Source organism: Rhinatrema bivittatum, chromosome 10 (genome assembly GCF_901001135.1).
Source record: "Rhinatrema bivittatum chromosome 10, aRhiBiv1.1, whole genome shotgun sequence".
NCBI lineage: Eukaryota > Metazoa > Chordata > Amphibia > Gymnophiona > Rhinatrematidae > Rhinatrema > Rhinatrema bivittatum.
Genome location: NC_042624.1, coordinates 63,175,659 through 63,203,649, shown reverse-complemented (window position 1 = coordinate 63,203,649; position 27,991 = coordinate 63,175,659). Strand labels below are relative to the sequence as shown.

At 42.0% G+C, this 27,991-nt stretch overlaps 1 protein-coding gene across 10 annotated transcripts in view; it reads right to left on the bottom strand.

Moving 5' to 3' along the window:
- The window catches only part of CACNA1E (calcium voltage-gated channel subunit alpha1 E), a 735,423-nt gene that overhangs the window by 179,216 nt on the left and 528,216 nt on the right, over window positions 1-27,991 (bottom strand). For all 10 annotated transcript variants that reach the window (XR_003858904.1, XR_003858905.1, XM_029617785.1 and 7 more), the window contains exons 16-20: window positions 18,838-18,969; window positions 17,018-17,090; window positions 9,251-9,368; window positions 8,849-8,916; window positions 6,597-6,694 (exon numbers count right to left, since the gene is read on the bottom strand). Coding sequence is in view for 8 of the 10 variants with exons in the window: in XM_029617785.1 (XP_029473645.1) it covers window positions 6,597-6,694; window positions 8,849-8,916; window positions 9,251-9,368; window positions 17,018-17,090; window positions 18,838-18,969 (489 nt within the window). In the remaining 2 variants the exon portion in view is untranslated. The remainder of the gene's footprint in view (window positions 1-6,596; window positions 6,695-8,848; window positions 8,917-9,250; window positions 9,369-17,017; window positions 17,091-18,837; window positions 18,970-27,991) is intronic.

The window sequence follows — 27,991 nt, the reverse complement described above, 5'->3', positions numbered from 1 at the left end:
AGCTCAGGATCTCAGAGACAGACTGAGCTCTGGACAGGAACATTTCAGATTCATTAGGAACTGGGGAACTTTTAAGTAAAGTGGTACCTATTCCGATGGGGTGGGCTCTACCTTATTCAGAAGGGTGCTAATAATTAAGGAGGAGATGGAGCAGTCTTTAAACTACATCGTAACAGAAAGCCGACATTCAGGAGCACAGGGTTCGGAGTGAACCGCATCCTTCAAAGGATACTGTTAAAACCGAGCAAGCAGAGTAACCTGATAGAAGGCACGTGTAAATCCAAGGGAGCTTAGATAGATTTAAATAAAGAGCAGATAAACATGAATGATTCCAAATTACCTAAACCGACTATTAATAAATGGGTTGTGAATTGGAATAAAATGAATACATTTAGGTGTCAGGTGATTAAGTTGACGCTGCACCAGAAAACTTGTTGCTGCTATATGACTCAAGAACAAATTACACACGGGCTAATTGTTTAAATAAGAGGGATAATAGGCTTCTCAGCTCATATCCCCCAAGCACTGAAGTGCATTAACTTTCTCACGGCCATGTAGTTGTGAGAAAATTAATGACACCGGGGCGGGGTAGTTCTGGGGAAAAGGCCAGCGTGCCAGCCCTGCATCACAGCGTCACAGTATTAACCTGTCTAGCATCCCTTTAAAAATAAAAAAAAAATAGGATCATAGAGATACTGCTTGCTCCCCTGCCTTCACAACTAAGCCATAAGCCCGCACAAATCCCCTGCTGCTCCCCAACACAGCAGTCTCATTTATTATTATATTTATCAATTCTCTGTAACTCAGGCCTTTCATTGTAGCGCAAGGGTGGGCTCCAACTTATTCCAAGCTGCCCAGAGGTCTTGGAAACCTACCTGACCCCTCAAGGTGTCTTGATCCCCCACACTCCTCCCCAGGCAGAAGGAGAGGCCTTGCCCAGTAGTGCCCAAATCCACACCAGTTCACCAGCACCTCACGTTTTGTCCACATGCAGTTCAAGGTGTGAAGATGGCGTAAACTGGAACCGTTTGGACAGCGATGGGCAAGACAGCAGGAAGTAAGCAGCCCTCCCTTCCACCAGAGGGGAGCAGGAAGGAGTTCAGGGAGGCCTATGCCTTGGGGAGAGCTGAGGGGTGGGTGGCCTCGTCACAGATAGCCCAAGTTTGGATTATGATATTCAGGGGGATGGGCAGGACAGAGTTGGGAAGAGAAGCCAAAGTTACAAGGTAGGCACACAACTCCCCCCCTCTAGGACAAAAATGACAAAAGTCATTAAAAATGAAATGTGCTAAATACTGCAGGCCTTCGCTGGGTTAGGTGGTGCCACAAGCACTCACCCATCTGACTTTCCCTTGCTGATGAGCTTGCCTAAATCATTAAAAAATACCATAGCTCAGCAAACCAATTAATTATTTATTTACAAGATTTTTATTCCGTTATCTCTGAGAGATTCTGTCCGATGCGTAGTTCAACAAAATATAAACAATTTAAAAATACATACTTTACATAATAAAAATAACATAATATTTAAAATTGTATAAAACCGCTGTTCAGAGCTCTTAAATACTACTCAACATAAGCCTCTTGAAATAGCCATTTTTTACACCCTTCCGGAACCTCATTCCATCAGATTCTTTTTTTTAACACCTCGGGAAGATTATTCCACAGTGTGGGCCCTTTTGCTAGAGCTTACTAAAGAACATCGTCTATGAGAAGGAACAATCAAGAGCTTTTGCTCTCTTGATCGCAGCTCCCTGTCAGGATATATATGGACTCAACAAATCATTCAGGTATCTCGGTCCAGTTTGCAATTGCGTTTTAAAAACCAACATAATACATTTAAATTTAGCTCTTTGAACAAAAGGTAACCAATGCAATTTTAATAAAATTGGCATAATATGGCTCCTCATTGGAACTTCCTTGATCAACCTAGCAGCTGAGTTCTGAATATTTTGCAAAACTTTTCTTTTTTCGCAATTCATTATAGATTATATTACAGTATTCTAAATGACCCTCTTAGGTGCCTAAATTTAAGCCTTAACCTTTTTTGATTATCGGGCTTCTTTTCTTTTTTTTTTTAACTTGGTGATTTCTATGTACCACTATGCATTAATGAGATTTCACCCATTTTGGGTGTCTACCTGTAAATGCCAGAAATCTATACAATAAGACCAGAAAGTTAGTGAATGGGATTAGAGGCAGACAGAACAGGCATCTCGGAGACCTGGTGAAACAAAGACTATCCACAGAACACTATGATACCAAGGTACAAAATACATCAAAATGAAAGAACAGATCGAACTGGTGGTGGGGGTGGCACAATGGGGGCAATTTTCAAACTGTCTGCACCAGGACAAAGACTGCATGCACATTTTACCTGCAGGCTTTGCACCAATTCTGAGAATGAACGCACACGTCTACGTGTGTTTGAAAATTGCCATTCAAATAAAATCTGTACAATCACTTGCACCAGATTTTGGGAGAGGAGAAGGATATAATTTTGCTTGAAAAATAGGTGGATAGATTTCAAAATGCCATCTACACGTGTACTTTTCCTTGCCTGACCTACCCGCGTCCCCGGGATTGTATCCCCTTAATGAGAATAAAGGTAAGCGAATGGCAGAATAATGTGCAAACATTTAGCCACATTGAGGGAGGGCAATTTTCACATGGGTGATTAATATGGGTAAAATGCTTTTTATCTGCAAAGATCACTTGGAAAATTGCCCTCTAGGAAGGTAATTTTGTAACATCTCAGATAACTTATGAAACAGCTACCCTCATGAGTGATACCAGTTTTCATCTGCACCTAAGTTTACTCTGAAAATTATGTGATAGTATGCATAGAAATTCCCCTGCACAAAATTACATCTGCTCTGAGCAAAATGCATAGCTTGTGCACGTGAATTTGCATGCATGCTTTTTAAAATCAAAAGCACGTGCATAAATCCAAACTCTACCCTAACTCTGCCCCCCTAGAATGCCTCTTTTTGGTATATGTAAAAGTATGCATACAAACCCAGAACAATTGTATAACACCATTTTTGTGCATAAACCCATGTTTTATATGCATAAATGGTTTTGAAAATTGATCCTTATATGTTCAGAATCACATACAACTATGTAGCTTAAAAGTTCTGCAGGAAACAAACTGTCCTTTGGAATTTCATTGGATAGAAGTTCCATATATGATGAGAAATATAACAGTGGGGGCTATACCACCATCCACCTGACCAGGATGATGAAACAGATGTGAAACGCTGACAGAGATTAGACAGGCCACTAAAACTGGACACACAGTATTAATGGGGAGATTTTAATTACCCCACTATCGATTGGGTGAATTTCTTCTCAGAATACGATATAGAGGAAAAGGTTCTAGGTGTTATAAATGACTGCTTTACAGAGCAGGTGGTCCTGGAACAGATGAAAGGGGAAGTTACTTCAGACCTAATTCTCAGTGGAATGCAGGACTTGATGCAAGCGGTAAGGGTGGTGGAGCTGCTTGGCAATACTGATTATAACATAATCAAATCTGATATTAACACTGGAGGAAGAATAAAATTAAAACTATTGCAGTAGCATCTCACTTGAAAAAGGGAGATTATGACAAAATCAGGTCATTAGTTAGAAGGAAACTAAGAGAGTCCAGGTGATTTTGTCCACATGGCCAGCAGTTAATTGTATCTTTAGAAAGTCCCATGTTTGCTGCCAGAAACTAAAAAAGTTAAAAATTCCTATTAACAAGCATTTTAAATGAACTTTAGTTAGGCCCCACAGAATGTCAGAATGTAGTATAAACACTTAAAAATATGCTGTTTAGCTTAACATTTCCTTTCTTCATAGTATAATGAAGGAAGATGACAAAAAAAACCATTGATCATCAGTGTTAAATTAGTCTCTTTAATTAATTTAAAAAACTCTTTTTAAAAAAGAGTTGAGGACAACAGGTATAAAAATACCAATATTAAAAATGCAAACACAACTAGGTATTAATATCATGGGGAAAACAATTTTCAAACCTCATTAACATCCATTTCATGTTAAAACTATAGAAAACAAATTTCTGCAAATGAAATGCCCCATTAGTGCATGTAAACCTTGCTTACAAGCACTAACAGCGCTTTTACTACTCATTAATAGGGATATGTGGTCTCCAATTTTTGGCTTTGGTTCATTTTTTTGTTTTCAGGGGAGTTTTTTTTGTTGTTTTTTTTCAGTTGTTTCAATGTTTTTTTCAGTTCGGTTCATTTGCCAAATTGAAAAAATGCATTAAGCATGAAAAAACCCCCAAACAAATAAAAAAGAAACCAGAACCAAGATTTTAAAAAAGGGTCTCCATGGGCTCCTCCAAGTCTCATTCCTGGCCCTAACATCTAATCTGATCCAGACAAGACCTGACCGAGCCTGCCCAGAGCCCTCTCCTCACATTTATGGGTGCCAGACAGGGAGCTCCCACCCCAGTTCCAATTACCCCATCCCAGACCCTTGGTAAAAAAAAAAAAAATGGGGCAGGAGCAATGCCCACTCATTCCTGCCTGGGTCCTGATGCTTTAAAAATAGTTCTGTCTCTAGGATGGCGCCTTCCTCTAGTACGGCCATTTTGATGGAAAGTGCCAAAGTGATGTCACTACTGTGCCGCCGTCCAAGCGATGGTGCCATTTTTAACAGGATCCAGGTAGGAGCGAATGGGCATTGCTCCTGCCATTATCTGGGAAAGGGGTAACTGGTGGAAGGGTGGGAGCCCCCCAGACCCTGCATCCTTAAATGTGGTGAGGAGAAATGCAGGTAGGCTCTGTCCCGGCCCCGGCAGGCTCCAGTCAAGCCGGATTAGTTTATTCAAAATGCCAGAAAAACAAAAAAATAACCCAAAATTTGTGGGTATTCTTGTAGGGGGCTATTTTTGGTTCATTCCATTCAACATGAACTGAAAATGGCTTCATTTGCTGTATTTTTTGCATTCGTTTGAATGCACATCCCTACCCATTAATGCTTGCAATAGCTCTAGCACACTTTCGTGCATGGGCTCTCATATGAAGGCAATGTTGGGTTTCACAGTAGGAATTACCACTTAGGAAAAGAATCACAGAGTCATTGTTGACAGTATATTGAAATCCTCAGTTCAGTTTTCAGCAGCAGTCAAAAAGGTAAATAACATGTTAGGAATTATTTGGAATAAAGCATAGAAAATCAAACATTGTGATTTATAATGCTTCTATATCAATCCATGGTGACTGTATCTTGGGTAATGTGTGCAGATCTGGCTGCCCCATCTCAAAAAGAGCTACCAAAGGGTCATAAAAGAGCAACAGAATGACAGAGGAGGGGATGCCATAGGGTTAGGCCTCTTCAGTTTGGAGAAGAGACAAGCGAGAAAGGACTGTGCAGGTCTTGCCAGAAAAGGTGGTGAAAGTCAATAGCCTAGCTGGATGTTAAAAGGTTTGGAAAGGTTTCTGGAGGACAGGTCCTTTAACGATCATTAGCCAGGTAGGCTTTGGGAATGCCACCTCTTACTACTGGGAGCCAGCAACAATGACTGGATTTCCCCATTAGAGGTGTGCAAGGGGCGGGGTGTTTTGCTTTGTATTCATGTCATTGATTGGGCGGGGAAGGTGGTGGTTTTATTTCATTGGGATTTTTTTGTTTTGTTTTGTTTTTTTCTACTGCTTGCTATTTTGCAATAGCACACATTAAAATATTTTAGTACATGGTATTAGCAGTGTTCACTAAAAGCAAAACTCAAGCCACCAAAATTAAAAAATAAAATAAAATAAAAAGCCCCTTCTCGGGCACAGGGGCCATTTTAGAGAATGGTAACGGAGGGGCAGGAGCAACTGGGGATTGCTCCTGTCCCCTTTGAAACCCACAGATGGAATAAGATGTTGGCAGGGGTAGCGGGGAAACCAGTGGGTGAAGATGATAGAAGCAAGCCTGGGTTTCTTTTTAAAACGTTGGTGGTGGGTTTATAAGGCAGGAAGGCAGGGCAGGGCTGACTGCTTATTAAAAACAAAATAAATGAAAATAAACACTTTTTTGGTTTTTCTTTTGTTGCTAAAATGAAATGAAATAGGAAATCTGGCTGACATTTCCTATTTCCTTTTCAGTGAAAGCTCTTCCTTACTCCCCCCATTTGGATGTGCTAGGTACCCCCTAGTGAACTGAATAGGCCACAGGATGCTGGGCACTTCTTTCTTTACATTCTCTTCCACTCTTTACTTCTCTTGCCAGTTCTCTGTCACGTTCCAAAAATATGACTCCTGTTCTTTTTTCTTATTCTTGATTATTAGAAGTTCCTCTCTCCCTCTCAAATTCTCACTGTGTGTTTCTTTCTTCTTGTCCTATCTGTTCCCCTCCTTCTCTTTTTGTTTACAGCACTATTAGCTCAAGTGAAATTTGTGAGGCATGCTGGGAAACAATATGAACCCTTTCATCTCCCGGGCCAGTATTATACCAGGAAGTATTGGTGGCATGGGCCTGATCTACTATAGCTTTCCTCCCATTCTGTCTCATTCTTAGTAAATGAGGCCCTACATTTTCTGTTTGCTGGTTGATGAAAGGGAAAAGGAGATCCATCAGGGTAGTAACAGCAGACTCACTCTACTGAGGGTGCATTTGGGGCAGACATCGGGCTGACCTCCTTGGCCTTCTGTAAAGCATGCATCTTGTTGAAGGCCTCCTCTTCTTCCTGTTCCTCCTGTAAATGTAAAGAGAGACATGAGAGGAGTAAACAGTCAGATACAGATCAAAAATGCAACACAAAATCCAAGATTAAGATAAGAAACTGAATTCACTTAAAGTATAATATCTGGAGGCTAGTATGGGCTAATTGCTAAAATATATCCCTGCATGTTATAATTTTCTATAGCCACAGGCAATGATAGAAATATGAATCTTTTCATTAGATTCAAGAAGCTATCAAAATATGTTAGAAATTGCACAAACCACTTTATTGCATGGACAGGAAATTGCATTCAACTCTTGGAAAGGAATGCATATAGAATTCATTTCAGAAGATACTAACAGAACTTTTATACAGCGAAAAATAAGAACCGGGCCAATATACAACACATCTGAGAGCAATGCTTCCAACTGCATTCTTTAGAAAGAATTGCTTTGATTTTTCCTTTTCCTTCCAGAGAATGTTAGCGATGAGGATAACCAGCTCTTGTGCAAAATAAATTCATTTACATGCAAATCAGACCAAATTATATATACATTACTCTTTTATTCAGAGCATAACATGCTGTGAAGTTATATGTAACCTGATCTCTCCTAGGTAATGTCTAAGAGTTCTTAGTCAAGAAATAAATCACTCTGAGGTCCATATTCAGCCACTGGGCAATTGCAAAGTTAGCCTGGATACTGAGCAATGCAGTCGCACAGCTGAATATACCTACCTATCTTAAAGTTAGCCAAAGAAGCTTATCCAGCTAACTGTAGGATAGCGCTGAACGCCAGCATTATCTGGATATGGATAACAATCGCTCTGCCCCAGAATGCTACTGACATAGCCACATACGTTTTTAGCTGGCTAACAACTTATCTGGCTATATCAGGGGCAGTAAGACTGCTGGGATTTTCAAATCCTGGCATTTGTCTGGCTGAGAGCCAAAACTTAGCAAACATGCTGAACATGGACCTCTCTTTGTGAAACTGTTATATATATTTTTCATTATTTGAGAATTAATTTAGAGCCCTGAACTAGGGTTCTTTAGAACAAATTACCTATAAGTGCAATGAATCCCTGTCCCAGACAGCTTGTGATCAAAGATGGTGTCTGAAGTAATGTGAGATTATGTGACGTGCAAAAAGGTCACAATGAGAGTCAAGGACAGAAGCAAAGTTTGAACCTATAACTCTTGATTCCAAATCCATTATTCTAATCCCTCAATGATCTGCCACTATTTTTGTCATGCAATTTATTATACAGTGAATATCGACCTATCAATGTGAAACTTGAGTCTACCCAATATTTATCCTTATATTGAAAGTAGAGATGACCATTCCAGAAGAGTTTCCAAAATGAGTAAGAAAGCAAGATCAATTATTATCCTTTTAAATAGTACAAATGTCTTGAGTCCTTAGCACCCCCCAACAAAATGCTGTCTTCCAGGAAATATAGAATGAGATAATAGGAAATCAGATAATGATCACAAAACTCTGGGACCCAGTCTGATCATTCTCTTTATTTAAAGCAATACTATGAACTAAACTCAACGTTCAAGTTATCCTTCCTCTGCAGCACTAAAGACATTTCTGAGATTGTCTCCTATGCTTTCTTGAAATCAATTCCAAAATTTGCTCCATCTCTTCCATCAGGAAGATTTTTTTTAATACATCTATCATCCTTTCTGTGAAAAAATGCTTCCATATGTTACATCTGACTACACCCACCAACCTCACAGCATGACCTTTGCTCTAGACCAATTTTCTCAGGCTGGTCCTGAAGTATCCCCTAGCCAGTCTGGTTTTCATGATATCTGCAATTAATATGTATGAGATAGATTTGCATGCACTGCCTCCAATGCATATTCATTGTGTACAGCCCAAGAACCAGACTGGCTAGGGGGTACACCAGGATCAGCTTGAGAAATATTGTTCTAGACCATCCTGGCCTCTTGTCAATTATTAAATCTCTCCACTAATAAATGGACAGGAGGCCAGCATTTATCACATCTCACTGAAATGGTGTCTGGTTTCCGGATGAAATGCTGACCTACTATAAAAGCTTCTGAAAAGCAAGAATGTGATTTTGGAAAACAGGCTTTGCAGTCCTTAAGTGGTAAAGCAGTAAGCTAAGGGGACTCTGAACAGAGATCGCTGCAGCATAATAGTAAACAAGGCTTACCTTGGTTAGCTCCTGTGCATTTGCAAGGTTATCCACGGCAATGGCAAGAAATACATTTAGCAGGGTGTCTAGAGGAGTTAAGGGAGTATAAGAGATACTGAAAGTAGACATCACTAGCCCAAAGATTCAGCTAAAGAGCTTACTATGAAGGTCTTCAAATCAACAGAGTAATTTCTACCTGTTTCTAAATGTAGAGAGAAACTGGTCAAAAGAAAAAAGCCACTAGGCCTATTCTCACCCATGGACAGCCTTCTCGCAGCATGGGACAAGGGAAGCCTATGGCTTGACCTCTCCCCCATCCTGTTGCATCACGGGAACTCTGCAGTACAGCAGCCTCAGCCACAGAAAATTGTGTTTGGATATCAAAGAAAAACAGGATTTATTATTCTAAAATAAGGATACAATTTCCAAATAAGGTAAGAATGATGAAGTAGATGGATGACCACATGCCCGTACTGACCCCGCCCTGTGACCGAATTCCATTATACATCACTTCATTCCAGTCTTCTCCTGTAAGGATCTGAACAAAGAAAACAATTAACATGCTGATTTGACTAATCATCTACTTACTAGTTTTAATTATTGGCATAAACCCCTTTCTTGGCTAAAATCATTTTATTTTACTGGTTAAGCAGAGTGGCTTACCTGTAACAGGTGTTCTCCTAGGACAGAAGGATGTTAGTCCTCACATATGGGTGACATCATCAGATGGAGCCCAGCACGGAAAACTTTTGTCAAAGTTCCTAGAAACTTTGACTGGCACACTGAGCATGCTCAGCATGCCACTATCCACATGTCCATGTTGGGGTCCCCCCTTCAGTTTTAACATAAAATTATGAAAATATAAAATAAAGAATGAAACCCAACTCCGCAGGGTGGCGGACGGGTTTCATGAGGACTAACATCCTGCTGTCCTAGGAGAACACCTGTTACAGGTAGGTAACTCTGCTTTCTCTTAGGACAAGCAGGATGGTAACCCTCACACATGGGTGAATCTCTAGCTACAGGCTGTTCCCGAATGTAAGCCAGACCAAAACGCACCCAACCAAATGCCAACGGGCACAACAACAGAGGTGCTGTAGGAAAAAGAGGGTTACAGCCTGAACCCAAAAAAGGTGCCCTAGGCCGGAAGAATTGGGCTCTACAGCAGGAAGAGATTCTGAAGGACAGATTGGCCGAAGTTGCTATCATGTCGGCCATCTCTATCCAAGCAGTAGTGAGCAGCGAAAGCGTGGAGGGAAATCCATGTTGCCACCTTGCAGATCTCAGACATGGGGACTGCCCTCAAGTGGACCACTGAAGCTGCCATGGCTCTGACACAATGAGTTTTGACCAAGATGCAGCTCCACTTGTGCATAAGAGAAAGAGATGCAATCCGCTAGCCAGTTAGATAAAGTTTGCTTGGCAACTGTAACTCCCAATCTGTTCTTATCAAATGAAATGAGGAGTTGCATGGACTGCCTGTGGCCTGCTGTCCACTCCAGGTAGAAGGCCAAGGCTCTCTTGCAATCCAAGCTGTGCAGTGCCCATTCGCCCTGGAGCGGCAGAATGATGTAGATGTGCAGGCGTAGGTCCTGGGTGGCTTGCCACCACAGGGACCACAGGGTCCATTGAGCTCTGCGCATATGCAGGCGAGCCAAAAGTGTGACATGGACGGTAGCCACCATGTGACCCAAAAGACGGAGCATGAGGTGGACGGAGACCTACTGATTCTGGTGAACCAGATCCACGAGGGATGCCAGTGCAATCGCCCAATTGCAAGGTAGATAAGCTCTGGCCTGAGTGGTGTCCAGCTGGGTGCCGATGAAGCTCAACTGTGGCTATGGGGTCAGATGGGACTTCGGATATTGATGACAAACTCAAAAGACTCCAACACCCATATGGTCAAGTGCAGTGACCAAAGCGCCCCTCCAGGGAGTCATTCTTGACCAGCCAGTCGTCCAAGTAGGGGAACACTTGCACCCCCTAACCGGCGGAGGTACGCTTCCACCACTGCCAGGCACTTGGTGAAGACACAAGGTGCTGAGGCCAGGCCGAATGGCAACACCTTGTATTGGGAAATGCCTTTCGCCCAAGATGAAGCGAAGATACTTCCTGTGGCTGGAGAAGATTTTGATGTGGGTGAATGCGTCTTTGAGATCGAGGGAGCAAAGCCAAGTCCCTTCTTGCAGGAAGGGAATCAGGGTGCTCAGAGAGACCATTTTGAACTTTTCTCTTTTTAGAAACTGGTTCAAAGCTCTCAGTCCAGAATAGGATGGAGTACCTTTGTTCTCTTTGCAATCAGGAAATAGCGAGAATAGAACCCCTCCCTTGCTGCCGCAACAGGACAGGTTTGACTGCTCTGGCTGTTATGAGGGTGGCGAGCTCTGTCAAGAGTATTTTCTGATGCGAGGAATGACCCCAAGTGGGTCATGGGGGAGTGTCCATAGGAACACCCAGAAAATTGAGTCGATACCCTTGATGAATAATGGAGAGGACCAACCGGTCCGTGGTGACACCGGGCCAGCAGTCCACAAAGAACCGCAGTCAGCCCCCAACAGGAGGGCTTGGTGTCACGGGTATGGTCTATTGGCTTGTGCTTCCCAGCAGCCAGTCAAAACCCTGTAGTGGGGCTCGGCTGGGACGCCGGCTGAGGCCTGGGGGTCTGCTGCTGCCTCGAGCAGCCTCTAGAACCCACTTGTTGAGCTCGGGCATGAGATGCTGGAGGATAATATTTCCTCTGGCATAAAAGCACCTTCGTAAGCTAGGTCGTGAGGATTTCCTGGCAGAGGATGGGGGGTTTGATGTACTGGCTGATAGATGCTGGAGGGTCTCATGGTGATCCTTCAGTTGAGCCACAGCATCCCTGACCTTGTCCCCAAAAAGATTCTCGCTCATGCATGGGAGATCTGCGATCTTCTCCTGGACCTCCGGCCAGAGATCCAAGGCTCAGAGCCGGGCTATTCTGCGGGCACTAATGTCCACCACTGCCACCCTAGCAGTTGTTTCAAATATGTCGTAGGTGGAATGCACCTCGTGCTTGCCACATTCCAAGCCTTGATGGACGATAGCCATAAAGACGTCCTGTTGCTGCTGGGGAAGACACTTGGATAACTCCTGGACTTGTTTCCAGAGGTTCTGAAAATAGTGTGAAATATATCACTGGTAGGAAACAATATGGGCAATCAGTATGGTGCCCTGGAATACCTTCCTGCCCAGCCCATCCAGTGGTCTGTGCTCTCAGCTCAGAGGGGCAGAGGCATGGGTGAGGGAACATTTGGCCTTCTTGAGCACAGACTCTACCACAATAGACTGATGTGGGAGCTGATGCCTCTCAAACCCCAAGGCCTGCTGCACCAGGTAGACAGCATCTGCCTTCCTGTTTACCAGAGACACAGAGATGGGGTGTTCCCAAATTCTAAGGAGTGGCTCCTTGAAGATGTCATGCACAGGATCAGCTTCCACTTCCTTAGGGGCATGAACGAAGTGGAGAACCTCCAGAATCTTATGCCTGGCATCCTCTTTCATTAGAAGCCAGAACAGAATGGTTTTTGCCATGGCCCCGACAAAGCCCCTAAAGCTTAAGTCCTCAGGTGGGGACTGATGTCGTTCCTCTGGAGGAGACAGGTCTGAAGGAAGATATCCGGAGTTATCGGACAAGGACACAGAGGTATCATCCCTCCATGGGTCACACTTGGCATCTTCTTCACTGAGATCACCCAGAGACACCGGTGGAGGGACGCTGCTCAGGCCCTTTCGGTTTGGGCACCGAAGGCACCACCAGCACCAAGGGTACCTTTGCTCCCGAAGGACCCGGAAGAGGACCGGGGAATGCTGGTTGAGGAACCAAGAGCCTTGGCAATGCCATGGGCTGCACCGGGCCCTCTTCCTTGGAGAAACCCACAATGGGAATCCCTCCAGATGGGGGAGGCAATGGTAGCAGCGTGGCATCGATGGAACCCTGGGCACCGGCAGCGACTGTGTGGGAAGGATGCCTAGAAGGACACTGAGGCGCTCCAGCAGTGATGCCAGCATCAAGGGTGCAGGCTCCGGGGCTGGTGAAAGCATCGGTGGGGCAGCAATTCGATGCCAGGAAAGGCTTGGAGCACTGCCAATTGCACCCTACAATCCAATTCCTCCTGGAAGTCTGTTAAGGACAGAACGGACGGAGGAGGGGGAAGCATCTTCAGATCTCCCTTAATCAGTGCCCGGCACAGTGAGGAATGCCTGGGACTCCTGGGTTCGATGGAGGTTGACGCCTCTTCTCCGTGGGGTTGCTGTGATAGCAGGCGCCGGTGCTGTCCTGAGCCCAGTGCCATGCAAAGATGGTGACGGTGACAATGTTTCCGTGACTTCCCATGGTGCTCAGCCCGGTCTTTCCTCCGTGTCGAGGAGGATGGAGGTGATCCAGATGTCCTGGAGCGTGAAGACACAGATGATGGCCAATCTCCAGTCCTCCTCTCCTGAGAAGGCCCCAGAAGGGGAGTGGGCAGTGAAGGCTTGGTGTCCATCGGTTCCCCACAGCCTCTTGGAGTCAATGCCCCCAACGCTGGAGTTGACGGTTAGGATTTTTTGGAACCAAAGAATGTTTGCATCTTGTCCAAACAAGTGCGACAGCCTTTGGGAGTCATCTGATCACATAAATGACACCCCCGGATGTCATATGATGCACACAGGCAGAGGATACAAACCTCATACGTGTCCATAATGAACATTGTCCACAAACATTGGGGGCACCAAGAGTGAGATGCACCAGTAACTGACTGCAAAAAAGGAAGAAAAATTATCACACTGCCCTACTGACTAAGCCGGTAAGAGAAGAGGGGACCCTGGTCCAGGAAAAGGTCAGAACCGACCAGGAAAGACTTGAAAATTAAAAAAAAAGGGCAGAGGCTCCACAAACTTGAGATGATAGCTCCGCGGAAATGAAGAGACTGAAAGGAGACCCTGTGTGGACGTGCAGATAGTGGCATGCTGCGCATGCTCAGTGTGCCAGTCAAAGTTTCTAGAAATTTTGACAAAAGTTTTCCATGCCAAGCTCCATTTGATGATGTCACTCATGTGTGAGGACTACCACCCTGCTTGTCTTAGGAGAAGTTTTACTATCCTAGATTTTCTCCATTCTTATTATCAGCCCTGTCCTAACTAATTGGGTGATGCATCAAGCCAAGTTAGAGCTCTAACACGATTTATATCACGATAGAGCCAGTCCACATGGCCTGGGTCCAATCCTCAGAATTTACACCAGTCATATTTATTTATTTATTTATTTATAGGTTTTTATATACCGATAGCCGTTTGCACATCGTATCGGTTTATAGATATTGTGCTAACTAGGCCAGGTGCAAGGGTGCAGTATGCATGGAAATGTAAAAATGTAATCTCTATGTGTACTTTCCGCTCATTAGGTCGTATGTTCGTGATTCGACTCACATGATAAGGATTTTGGATAAGATACAAGGTACTCAGGATAAGATATTGGTTTCACTTGATATCAAATCCTTATATACGAGTATCCCACAGCAGGAGGCTTTACAAGTGATACAGGATGTTCTGGAGACACGGGTTTGTCCTCATAGGATTCCCACAGATTTCATAGTAACTTTGGTTACTATAGCCTTAAAAGAGAATTATTTCCACTTTGGGGGTGATTTTTACAAGCAAATACAAGGAACGGCGATGGGAGCAACAATGGCCCCCCTCTCTGGCCAATTTATTTATGGCCAGATTTGAGCAATTACATCTATATTCTTCAACATGGGTCCGGCGTGTAGCCCTTTGGGTGAGATATATTGATGATGTCCTTGTTTTGTGGTGGGCGGATGCAGAGCAACTGGGTCTCTTTATTGAATGGCTCAATTTGTTACATCCTCAAATACAATTCTCTATGACATATGATTTTGAATCCATCAACTAATTTCATTTAACTATTTTCAAAAAAGGATCAAGTTGGGTTCTACGGTGTTCCACAAGGCAACTGATAGGAACACCTTACTTCAATTTTCTAGTTGCCACCCATGGCATTTAAAAGAAAATCTTCCAATAGGCCAATTCTTGAGACTTAAGAGTCTTTGCTCCTCTTAACAGGATTTTAAAAAACAATCTGATATAGGCAGTTATTGATCTGGGGATACCCTAATAAGATCGTAAAAAGGGCATACAAAAGTATACAGCCAATGCAGGAGCTGTGGCTTCCCTGATACATAAATATTGATTTTTATTACAATGCTATCCTATTTTTCACAATAAACCTCTAATAGCGAATAAACGTGGAAAAAACAAAGGACTATGTAGCGGAGCAGGACATACCTGTCCAAAAAGGACATTGGAAATGTGAAGAGTGTTCAGTATGTGCACAGGCATTGACAGGAACTACATGGTGTGATGAATCTAACAGGAGAACATATATAGCACAGTGCTATATGGATTGCAAGACAGTAAATGTCATATACATGATTGTGTGCCCCTGCAAGAAAAAATACATTGGATGCACTTCACATTCCATCAACAAACGCATTATAGAACACTGTAGTTGTATCTCCATGGGTAAATTGCAAGCACCATGGTTCAGCACTCTGTGGACCATTCACATGTGTTTTCAGAACTAAAATGGCAAGGTACCTGTATTGAAAAGGTGCAAAAGAATCCTAGAGGTGGTGACCTCCTATACAAACTCAATTTCAGAAAACAACATTGAATATATTTGGACACAGTATCACCTAGGGGCTTAAATAATGAAGTGGACTGGTACACTTTAATATAAGCATGTTGTGATAACGTTAGTTGAATGACAGACCTGCATGTATACAAGGGGTGGTTATTTGGAATGTGACATCTGACGTCATTTCCTGATTAAATGCATGCATCAGTGAGTATTGTGTACAATAGCATTTATGTAGTTAATCTCTCTTCTTTTACCATACAAGTATGTTTTTTTCTCATAGACCGAGTGGGTGAAGATTGCCCTGAAGAAGAACGATAAGTTCGAAACACGGATCCATGTCGACGGTGTTTTGTCAAGTGTTTCCTGATGATGAAGAACTTGGTTACAATTTTTGAAGAGTTCAGCTAAGAATTTGCAGGAAAGACCAATGAAGATAAACTTTAATATGGGATTGCTTCTGCTGAGATAAGCTACAATAACTGTTTACTGGTTACTGGTTGATTTTATTTGCAAGAAAAATATAAGTAAAAGAATAGAAAGAAAATGATCCAACCTAATAAGAGCGTGAAAGAAAGACCTATGATTATATATAAGACTGAAGGCTATTCAAGTGTTTAAATACATTCCACTGATGAAGCGTAGTATGACGGTCTATTTTGTTAATTAGAAAAAAAGGTGTGGGTAAGGTGGTAAATTGAAGAATTGTATTGGTTTCCACTCATACTCAGTATTCTTTGGGGAAAATGTATAGTTTGTTTTGTACTATAAACATGTGAAAGAGACATGCATGTGGGCAAGCTCCCTACAGGTATGTTTGGGAGCTTACAGTGAAGTGAAACGTGGGGCAATTTTTAAGCAGCTTGCATGGTTGCAAACTATGTGGCTGCCTTTCATGGCCCTACTTTAGGTAATTCTTCAAAGAGAAGCCACCCGTATTGTTTCTCTTTAAAAATAAACAAGCAAAACGTATGCACATTCAATTTTGCTCAAAAAAATGGAGTCTTTGGCATGGCAACGTTAAAAGAGAAAGATACCCAATGCTATGCAGTATCGCATGATCTAAGAATTTCCCTCCATTTGAATGAAACATTGGAACATTCAAGGCTCAGTGAAACACATTTCCTTGACTGCTGCTGCCAAATGAAAGGAGATCGTTTCTTACTACCAATGATCCTAGATTTGCAACAATGAGTCAATATTTGCTCTGAAAAAAAAAGAAAAAGAAAAAGAACCAAACATATTCCATAGCTTTGCGAGAGAATCAAAAGAAAACGCGACTGGAATCCAAACTACTGCCAATTATAACGGCCCGCCAGTTCCAAGTGACAAAAAGGTCACACACAGCACAGTAGAAGACCAGCAGTGCTTGGCAATGGGCTGGCCAAGGCTAGGAGCTATGCTGAGCATTCTGAAACACTGATTAATTCTGGGTTTGTTGTTTTTAATTTCTTCCCTCCTGTTGACTTCAGATGTTGCTAACTAGTTGAAGTAGACGCTGTGTCAGTAAATGGAAGAAAGAACCTTACCTGAAACACAGTCATGATGGCTGCAGGAAAGGTGTCAAAGTTTGCAGACGGTGTGCCATCATTAAAATTAAACCTAGAAAATAAAAAAAAAAGACATGAGTGGGGTACCTTCTGACTGGAGGTGTTTTAAAAGTGTGCAAAGCGTTTCCTTTTGAGAAACCCATTGGTGTGCACAACTCGAGGACGAGGTACCAGTATTGAAGCAGGTGCAAAGTGCTAGCCAGGCAATACGCATGGAAATGTAAAAGTGTAATCTCTATGCGTACTCTCCACCCCCCCCTCCCCACCATCTTAACCCCGCATGCTAAAAGTCTGTACACTGTACTTTTACCCACACTGCCATGAAAGGGGCAATAATCAGGCCATGTTTTTACATGCGTAAGGGCAGTCTTCTTGAGGTTAATATTCAGTGCTATTTAGCTAGATAAGTAGGAACGATTAGGTTTGAATGTCTGCCTTGCTCATTTTAAACACTTTTCCATCATAAATAAATTTCCTATAGCCTCTTGTGTGTTTTGACTAGACTGCAAACTCCATGCAGTAGGGTCTCTCTCGTATTTGTATTGCGTACAGCACTACATATGTCTTGTAGATATAAGTAGTAGTAATAAATATTAAATAAGGGATTTACTCATGTGAAAAGCATGTGATTATTGGTCCCACAACATTACTATATAGTGTATGTAGCCCATGTGGTGACAGATTCCTTCTCTGTGAATAGACTTCTGAGGGAATCTGTCTCTGTGAACCAACAAACACATGAAATAAAACAGCACTGCTTTTATTGTTGCAGGACCCAGGACTGCATTAAGAAGCTGTGCATAAAAGGTTAATTACATATACAAGTACAAATATCCATAATCAGTATGAAAAGGTTTAAAGTAACATTCGGCCCTTAGAATAATTAACCTTGGATATTGTAAATCTTTGTATTTACTGGTACTGGGGCCTGGTATATCTTTTGATTATCAGTCAGCTCACTATATCCCTCACGCGTATATCACTAAGCCAATGACTAGGCTCAGTAATACAGTGTGTGTTGCAATGCTTAATGTTCCTTAACCCATAGGAGTTAGCAACCTCATGATGTGCCCGTGACCTTCTGAGGGTGGGTCAATACTGAACCACACAGCTGGTTCAACTGTAATAAGCAAAACAAGATATTCCTTCTAGCCCTGGGGTATAGTGATGGGGCTGGGGATTCAAGAGTTAACATTTGAGTACCACAGAATTAGATTTATCTATAATCCACAGGTTTACAGGTGATGCAGATGAATAACTATTTTTAAGAAAGTGGTGAATGTCACTATAATGAATTAGCAGCACAGAGATAGCACAGAGCCCAGTACTTCCTGTGTGTGTCTGAGAAAAGTACTCATGCTCCCAAGGAGTACCACATATCATTCAGATGTTCACTCCAGGAGCCTTTATCCCAGCTCTGCTACCAGAGTTGCAGTGGACGCAGTAGGGACACTTCAATTCCTTGTGCGAGCTGCAGCAGGGAGACGCCAATTGCTTGAACAACTCATTCTAAGCTGTCAGTTTCTCTGCCCACCCTAAGCAGGATACTCTCTGCAGAAAATCCCTCAGGGGACAACAGATCTCTTTGAACTGCTGTCTACTCTCTCTAATGTTCTCTTACAAAAAGCCCAGGCTGAACGGAATAATTCTGCTCCTCCACTCATTGTTCTAAAGCTTCCCATGCTATGATTGTCTTAGGAGCTCCATTGGTCGTTAGTGTGTCGGCTGTTCCTCTGTGACAAAAGGGCAAGGTAAGAGTGTCCTACCTGTATAACTTCAGTCTTGGTTGCTTGACTTACCTGCCTCCAAAAAGCTGCATTCCAAGGAGGGCAAAGACCACAATGAAGAGGAAGAGAAGGAAAAGGAGGCTAATAATGGACTTCATGGAATTCATCAACGATACCACAAGATTCCGCAGGGAGGCCCAGTACCTGAAACATCCAAAGACAATCACTACAGGAGCCTGGTCCCTCTCACAACCTCCAGCTCCAAGGAGTCCCTTTCTCACCCGCTCCCCCCCCCCCCACTCCCCAGCCCAAGAAAAGAACAAGAGGAGATAGGAAGCAGGCCCTTCAACTGGGCTGTGGTGGGAAGTGAAAAGGATATGGCAGAATGGAATAAAACTGCATGACTCCTCCTTTCTTGAGCATTTCAATATTAAGCAAACCTGTCCCAGCCTGGGGCTATCAAACTTGGCCACCATTGGTAGCAAAATCGTGACGAAAATAAATCAGACATTTCACAGAAAGACAGAAAGGCACAAAAAAAAAGTGTATACTTCCCTTTGTGTAATGCAATTATATTTAGGGCCTTATGCAAAACAAATTTTTCTGTCGGCATAGAATAAGAAAAAAGCCCTTTTTGAATGAAGTCCATAGTTGGTCAGGTTGAATGAAGACCAAAGGTCCATCAAGTCCATATTTCTGACTTCCAGGAATTATTCACTATGGGGTCTTAGTGGCCAAAGATAAGAGAGTAACTTTACCCAATTATTTTTATATGGATATTCAACCAGAACTAACTGGCTAAATGTGTGGCTAAAGATCCGACTAAATCTGAGCACACAAAATGTGTCCAGCTAGATTTAGTGTGTGACCACACAGGGCCTGAGACACAGAAAGGGAGAAAAGCCTTGATGAATCAGGGAGTCTGATAGATAGTTTAGTTGGTTAGTACCGAATATTGTGCTGATAGGCTAAATTGAACACCCCCCAGAGTGACCCAGCCTCCTCTTTCTTTTCTGGATAAATATGTGCACAATAATTCTCTGTGCACAAATTTTAGCCGGACAGTCGAGGGGAAATTTTTAACCGGTTAGATTTACACGGTTAAAACCCAATTTTAAATCTTTTGAAAATTGACCCCTATGGTTACTCAGATACAGTTTTGAAGTCTACAGGATGCATAGTGGATCCTCTGAATAGTAGGAGATAACTGGCTAAAAAAATTGAAAACATTCATCACGGCCTAAAAGAGAAGACACTCAGAATACACAAAAGGAGGAACCTAAACAATGATAACTACTTAGCCTATGAGGGAAAATTGAACTCAATTGCTATCCTCCAGGCCCAAATTAGCCTTCTGTGCCTTCCTCAAGTCACCAAGATAGTTAAAAAGAGACGGTTACATTAGCAACTTAGCTACCAAGGCAGCTGTTTTTAAATATAGAATGTAATTATTTTTATTCCTTCAAGTTGACAAATCTTTATGCCACAAATTTGTTTAAGTTCTGAATTTGGGCAAACTGAGTCCTAGAAGAAAAAAAAAAAAAAAAGAGTTATTCACCAGGGTTACCCATACTGAAAAGAAAGGTGACCAACTGGTGCAGTCTCTACCCCTAAAAGCCAAAAGAATTGAGATTTAAGGCCCTAAATATATACATATATATCTTAGAGGAGAAGAGAGACAGGGGAGGAGGAAGGGGGAGATGAGGATAGAGATAATCCAATACCTCAAAAGGTATATACGCACAAGAAGTACCGGTAAATCATTTTTCAGAGGAAAGAATGCTTTAAAACAAGAGGTCACTCCAAGGGGCCAGACTCAGAAGCAACATCAGATACTATTTCTTCTCAGAAAGCATGGAAGAAGCACAGAAGGGCCTCCCACTAGAGGCCTTAGAGACAAAAACTGTAACAAACCACAAAAGCCTGGGATAAGCACAGAGGATCCCTAGTTGCAAATATGTGACAGAAAAGCCAGAGATCCACTGGGGTCTACGGTATTGAACTAGCAATAAAAAAATTGGCAGACCAGGTAGGCCTTAGAGTTTTTCTCTGCTTCTATCTTCAACTTCACTACATTTTATAAAGAGATTAACCTGAGGTATCCCATCAGTCCCATCACTCTTCTGCAGGAAGCAGGAACAGCGAGCCAATCAGTGGCTCACTATGGAAAGATTCTGTTCCACTCAATGCACGCAAGTTAAACCGCAACAGGACGTTAAGATTTAGTTGCATAATTAAGATCTAACAAGCTGGATTTTATTTTTTTTGTGGATCACCACCAGACAGTACAACTGATTCGCTCTCGCCAAGTGCAGCGAACACTTTCTTTAAGAGGAGTTGTGTGTGCAACATCAGCCATTGGCAAGCGCGATTCTCCTTTTAGAAAATAACGTTTTTCCACCTGCTGCAAGATCCAGCAGACATAATTTGACGGCAGAAGACCGCTGGAAAGGGTAGCTACAGCAGTATTTAACAAAAATTAAAAGCAAACATTTAAATCACCATTTTGCAGAAGCAACAGCCCCCTTGGCAGAGGGCTGAGCTGCAGTAATTACTCTTCTCTTTAGCTTGGAACATCTAACTTATGATGCAGGTAATTATCTGGCAGAGCCTGCAGCCTATGGGACTATTGCTTAAATATATGGGTAGGGATAGTTTCTTGGTTATTTATTTCAAATCAGGGAAGCAGCAGTTGGAACAAAACCATAAAAGTAATCATTCATCAATTACCAAAACAGGGGGCAGACACCCCTAATTTCAGTTACAAGTACGACATTTGAAATTTAGAAATAGAATATGATTCTGTAGACCTGGCAATAATCACAGCAAAACAATATTTGCATATGCTTAATATATCTTTTTTCCATACTAAAAACATAAATTTGCATATGCAAACAAAACTAGTAGTGCTATGTTTATTCCGGCCATACTGTAATGGAGGCGTCTGCATTGTGCTGCCCATTTACCAACCTTTGTAACGTGCCTCAGCTATTCCTCGTGCTAGGACAGCTGCTGGGAGTTTTCTATTAGCCGTTATGCAACACTCTTTGCAGCCACGTCACTATTACTCCTAGTCGGCTATTTGGTAATAAGCACAGCACACCAGCTTGCAAATTGCTCCTTTAAAGCGCTTAGGAACAATCAGTTCACAGTGAAATCCAAGGGCTGCAGGATATTGACAATAAAGAAGGAGCCCCATTTCTTACAAAGGCTCTTTCTTCATCCACGAAATTCCATGGAGGTAATTTTCAGACAGATATGAGGGAGTCGCCCGGGTTAAAAAAAAGAGCCTACAAGCACACATACACCAATATAACCTACTTTATAAAACTTGCGCATACGGCACATAAATATTAACAGGATTAAAAAAAAGATGCTGTGTAGGGAGGTTCTGAGGAGGGATTCAGAAGTGCACGCACCAGTTGCTATTATGTACAATTCCGAAATCATCCCATCGCTTTTATAGCTGCTGACTGACTCGCAAAATTTAAATTGCGCTTCCGTTTTGCCTGCAGTTATTGAGCTGGAGGTCTGGGTGAACTTTTGGTGGGGGTTCAGGGCAGGGCCGGCGGAACCACTAGGCGAGCTAGGCCTGTGCCTAGGGCACCGAGACTTAGGGGGCGCCGCGGCAGGCAGCAGAATTTTGAAAGGGCAAAAAGTGCCCTTTCAAAATTCTGCCAGCCTTCGACTCGCCTAGATGGAGACCAAGCGCCGAGATTTAGGGGGCGCCGCGGCAGGCAGCCAGCTCCCGACTCGCCCTGACTCCCCCCGTGTCACCCTCCCGACACCCCCCTAGTGGTCCAGCGGAGATCCCGGGAGCTCCTAAGTCTCGGCGCCGATCTTCTTTCTGTGAGTGTGTGTGAGAAAGGAATCTGCCAGTTTAAAAAAATGAAATATTATAATAAATATACCTGAACTTTTGAAAAGTTGGATGAAAGATAAAATTACTACATTTTAAGCATCCCTCTTCTGGAAAATAAAATTTAACTTAAAGTGGGTAGAGACAAATACTAAAGCAAAAAAAATTAAAGTATTTAAAATGTTCATCTCAGCAAAATCACAAATTTAAGATACTGATGCCAGGTGGGGTTTGGTTTTTTTTTTTTTTTTTTAAGCATAATTTAAGCATGAAGACTAGAATAGAATCTGAAATGGTTTTGCTTTTTTTTTTTTTTTTTTTTTTTTTAAGCCTTTAGAAAATGTATATTTTTTAATGACTAAAACTGGAATCTTCCCATTTAAAAGGGAAGCCGACTAAGGATGTCTTTCTGTTCCATATCTCCCACATGAATAATCATACGACTGATAGTTTGAAGAAAGACACATGCTTTATTGCCTGGAAGCGTAAAACAAGAGAAGCTGTACTGTGTGGGTGGCTGTCCCTTGGGAGGACAGAACCTGAAGGAAGGGTGTCATTTCGCCTTTTGATAGAAATGTGGTTTTCTTATTTAACGGTTGGGAGCATCCCAAGTCTGAAAGCTGCAAGTCTACAAGTCTGAAAGCAAGGTGCTTCCGTGAGAGTGTAATATGTATGTGAGACAGGGAGGGTGCTTCTGTATGTGTGTGGTGTATATGTGAGTCAGGAAGGGTGCTTCTGTGTGTCAATGTGTGTGCGCGAGAGAGATGGAGCATGTTTTTGGCTGGCTTGTGGCTGTGAGAGAAGGCATGTGTGTGATTGAGCCTGTTTGTAAGTGAGATAGAACATGTGTGTGATTGAGAGCTTGTGTGTAAGTGAGATAGAACATGTGTGTGATTGAGAGCTTGTGTGTAAGTGAAATAGAGCATGTGTGTGATTGAAAGCCTGTGTGTAAGTAAGAGAGAGCAAGAGCATGTGTAATTGAGAGAGACTGACCAGAGAGGTGACGTGTGTATGTGTGAGAAAGGCTGATCAGGGAGATGACTGGTGTGTGTGTGTGAGAGAGAGAGAGGAGAGACTGGTTGGGGAGAGATTGGTGTGTGAGAGAAAGAAACAGGTCCTGAGGGTGTGACTGGTGTGTGTGTGAGAGAGAGAAGAGACTGGTTGTGGTCCCTAAGGAAGAGATCTGTGAGGACAGCTTCAGCAGCTACTGCTGCTTCTGGTATGGCCTGCAAGGGAAAGGAGTAGGAGAACTGCTGGAGAGGGTAAGTAAAGGTGGCTTTTTAAGTTCATTTTTCTTGATTGACTATCATTTTAATTATTGGGTAGTATGTGATGTGTCTGATGTTTGAAATATTTTATTGGTGTTTGGTAAAGCTTTCAAAATTTGCATGAGTATTGGATATTCTATTCATCAGCTGTTTTGAAATTATTTTATTAGTATGATTTTATAATTATGATTAATGATTTATATATCTTTATTTTATTGATTTGTTTCACGAGCAATGGTGAAATTTTTGTTTTTCCATTGTTACACTGTATAGAGTCTGGCGTGATGCATTTTACAATTCAGTTTTTGTCTGCACATTTCTATTTATACTTTATGTGGCTTTATTCTGTATTTGGTGAGGGTTTGTGTTCTGCATGCAAAGACTGAGATGAAGCATTCTTTTAGCATGTGGTTTCTCTGTAGGGATCTGTAGTAGCTTGGCCTGTTCTGTTTCCCTGATAGGAGGTGTATTGATATTTTAGATTCTGGTGTAATATTTTTGGTATTCTTTTTCATAGGTAGGGTTGTTATTCTTTGAGTGTTGGCAGATAGTATTGTGTTGATACGGGAGGACCATGCCGAAATATATCATAATAGGTATGATGCCATATGAATTCCAAGATGCAAAGTTTTCTTGTTGGCATCACAACAGTGCATGAAATTATCACAACAACTTGTATATTAATTTTACCTCAGAATGTCATTTTTCATGTAAAATATGTTATAAATGCATAATTTAAAATTGTGTATGGGGAGGGGGCGCCAGACTGTAAGGTTTGCCTAGGGTGCCTAATACCCTTACACCGGCCCTGGTTCAGGGTGAAATGCTAGAGGATCTGTTCCCCTGTGTGTGCAGTTTATGCTTCCAGTGCAGCTTTTGACAAAAGCTGGGCTGGAGCGGGTAATTTCCTACCCTGCTCCCGGCAGGGACGTATGTTTCGGGGGGGGGGAGGATGGGAGTGTCCAGCAGTAGCACCAGATTCTAATATTAATAGAACCAGGGATGAGAGTAGGGAGGGGGGAGCACCAGCAGACCCCAGAACATTCTTTATTTATAAAGTTCACATAACACACATATCAAGAAAAACTCTTCATCCAAATTAAGCAAGCTTGCTCTGTACAGCAAAATTTATTGGGAGAGATAGAAAAGAAAAGAAAAAAAAAACAAGCAAGAAAAAACCCATAATTATCGTAGCGCAATCAGCTCTATGGACTCTGTGGACTAAGGGAGATCTTATTTAGAAGAAAATAATCTAACTGAGGAGGATAAAAAAATGACATAATTAACATTTACAAAGAAATTTAAGTACAAACGTAGCACCTATACTCAGTAGCTTTTGTTTCTTAGCAAGTAAAATCTTTCTCCTTTGCTAGGTATCTTTTACATCATCAGGAAATACAGACACTGGAGATCCTAATTAAGATCTGTCCCTGAGGTGAAAGAACCATCTCAGAGTCAAGTCCTTAGTCTCCTGAGAGTAAGTTGCCAACACAGTGGATCGCTCCAAGTTTTCACAGCTAGAAGCCTCTAAAACCCCGTGACATCCAAACTGGGAGAAACTTGGGGCCCTTCAACTACTGAGGAAACTCTACAAGAATTAGGGAAATAATAAGGTTTAACTATCAAAGGAATCGTATCTTGAGAAACCTTGCACACATCAAGATAAAACTATCTTAATAGCTCTGTTGAAGATATCATAGGACATGGGGGAAGTTGAGAAAAGTCATGTTACATTTCCTTAAGGAATTCCCAACATTCTCCAACTTTCAGTGCATAAAAGAGTTATCTTTTATAAGATTAGACTGACATTCTTGTATTTCAAGACATTTCTCAACAAGATCTTTAATTACATTTCCCTGCAGATTTAACAAATGAAAGTTCTCATTAACCTTTAATGTAAGGATCCCAACCATACCCAGCACTGAGTCAATTTTAAGGGAAAGAGATCACTCGGAGTCCAAAGAGCATCTAGAGTCATAATTGCTGGTTTCTTGATTACACGATTACTCCTGGGGAATTTTGTGCAAAAAAAAAAATTAAAATTCTGCACACAAAAACGCAAAATTCAGCATACTTTATATTGGTCAAAATAACACAATATACATGACAGTTTTTAATTAATTAATTTAAAATGTAATACAGACAAAATATATTATTTAAAGATGCAGAGTTTTAAATATTTTGACCAGAATTTCCCTAAAGGTTCACTGTAAGAGTGTCTCTTCCACCCTTTCTCCCTATTCCCCTGGCCAGTCTCCTTTCACTTTGCCAACTCCTCCACCTACCACTATCTTTCCCCTGCCCTTCTAGACTCAATCTCTTCTACTCTATCTCCATTCTCAGAGTTTGAGCCCTCTTTCAATACTTCCCCTAGCACAGGCTCCCTCTCTCTAGTCCACATACACCTCAGACAAGCTCCCCTCTCTCTCTCGCACACACACATGGCTTCCACTGGCGGTGAAGAAAGATCAGGTCCTGGCATGCTGCAAGCAGAGGCCGACCCAATCGCATTGAAAAAGGAGTAGTCCCTGGCAAGCCACAAGTGGAGTCTGGCCCGCTCGCGGCACACTGCGGCCTGCCAAATTCTGTGCTACTGTGCAGGAGGAGAATTCTGCAGGAATTCTGCGCTCCACAGTAGCGCAGAATTCCCACAGGACTACACGATGTTATTCTGCTGTTACATCTAAGGGAAACAATGTCAAGGTCCTACTAGGAACCAGAGACTTCCCATCTTGCTTGGAGGTCTCCAATGGAACTTCACCATGAGTTACCCTTTTTTATTTTTTTTATTTTAAAAGATTTATTACCTGCCCCTCCAAAGTTCTGTGTAGGGTACAATAAAGCATTTAAAAAAGTAGCTAATAAAACAGAACAGACAAAATAAAGCATAATAAAATAATGCAATAATCGGCAAGGTGAAATTAAAGGTCTGGACTGGAGTGGAAGGAGGTAGAGCAATAGGGAGAGACTATTGGAATACTTCATTAAACAAATGAGTTTTGAATGCTTTTTTACATAACTTTGCATCTTGCATGAGTCGTACAGAGAGGGGACGTGGGTTTCAGAGAATTGGTCCATGTATCGAAAAAGAGTGTTCGCATGTGGAGATTAGACCAGCCACTTTGGGAGGTGGAACATCTAATAGGAACTGACTAGAAGACCTGAGTGTTCTGATAGAAGTGTGGATTCTTAAAATAGAACTAATCCATGAAGATTTAAGATTATAGAGGAAGTTATGAATGGAGATGGCAATATTTTATTTAATTCGGGCAGAGATTGGGAGCCAGTGCAAATCCTTTAGAACTGGGGTAATATGGTGACATATCGGGGCATTGGTAAGTAAATGTGTGGCAGCATTCTGAATAATTTGTAAAACATGAATAGCATTTTGGGTGAAACCAGCATAGAGAATTGCAATAGTCAACAGAAGATAAAAGAAGTGCTTAAAGAATGGTATGGAAGTGATTTGGTTGCAATATGAGTTTCAAATGTCTTAACATCCTTAACTTGTAGGAGAAGTTCTTTCTATACTTTTGGTATGAGGTGACATGAAGAGAGTTGAGTTGAGAATGATGCTGAGTTTGCGAACAGTGAAATAAATGAGAATGGTATTACCCAAAAGCTGAGCAGAATTGGGGACTGTGAAAGGAGGGTATCACCCTAAAATAATGATATTAGTTTTTTATGATTCAGAGAAAGATAATTAGCAGAAAGCCAAGAACAGATGTTTTGAAGACAGACAGAAGCAAAATGGATAGTAGCAGCGATACAGAGGAAAACAAATTGTATGTCGTTCGCATACAATTTTTAAGAAACATCAAGATGTCCAAGGAGATGTGAAAGAGGAGTAAAATAGACATTGAAAATTGCAGCTGATAGAGCGAATCCTTGAGGTACCCCTGATGAAATTGGTACCCATGCTGAGTAGTTCCATGAAATTTCACTTGCTGAGAATGCCCAAAATGTAAGAAGAGAAACACAAGAAAACAGAACCAGATATATCCACTTCAGATAACTGTGACAATAGAATAGTGTGATCTACTATGGTGTCAAAGGCTGAAGAAATATCCAAAAGAAAGAGAGCAAAACAAGTGCCAGA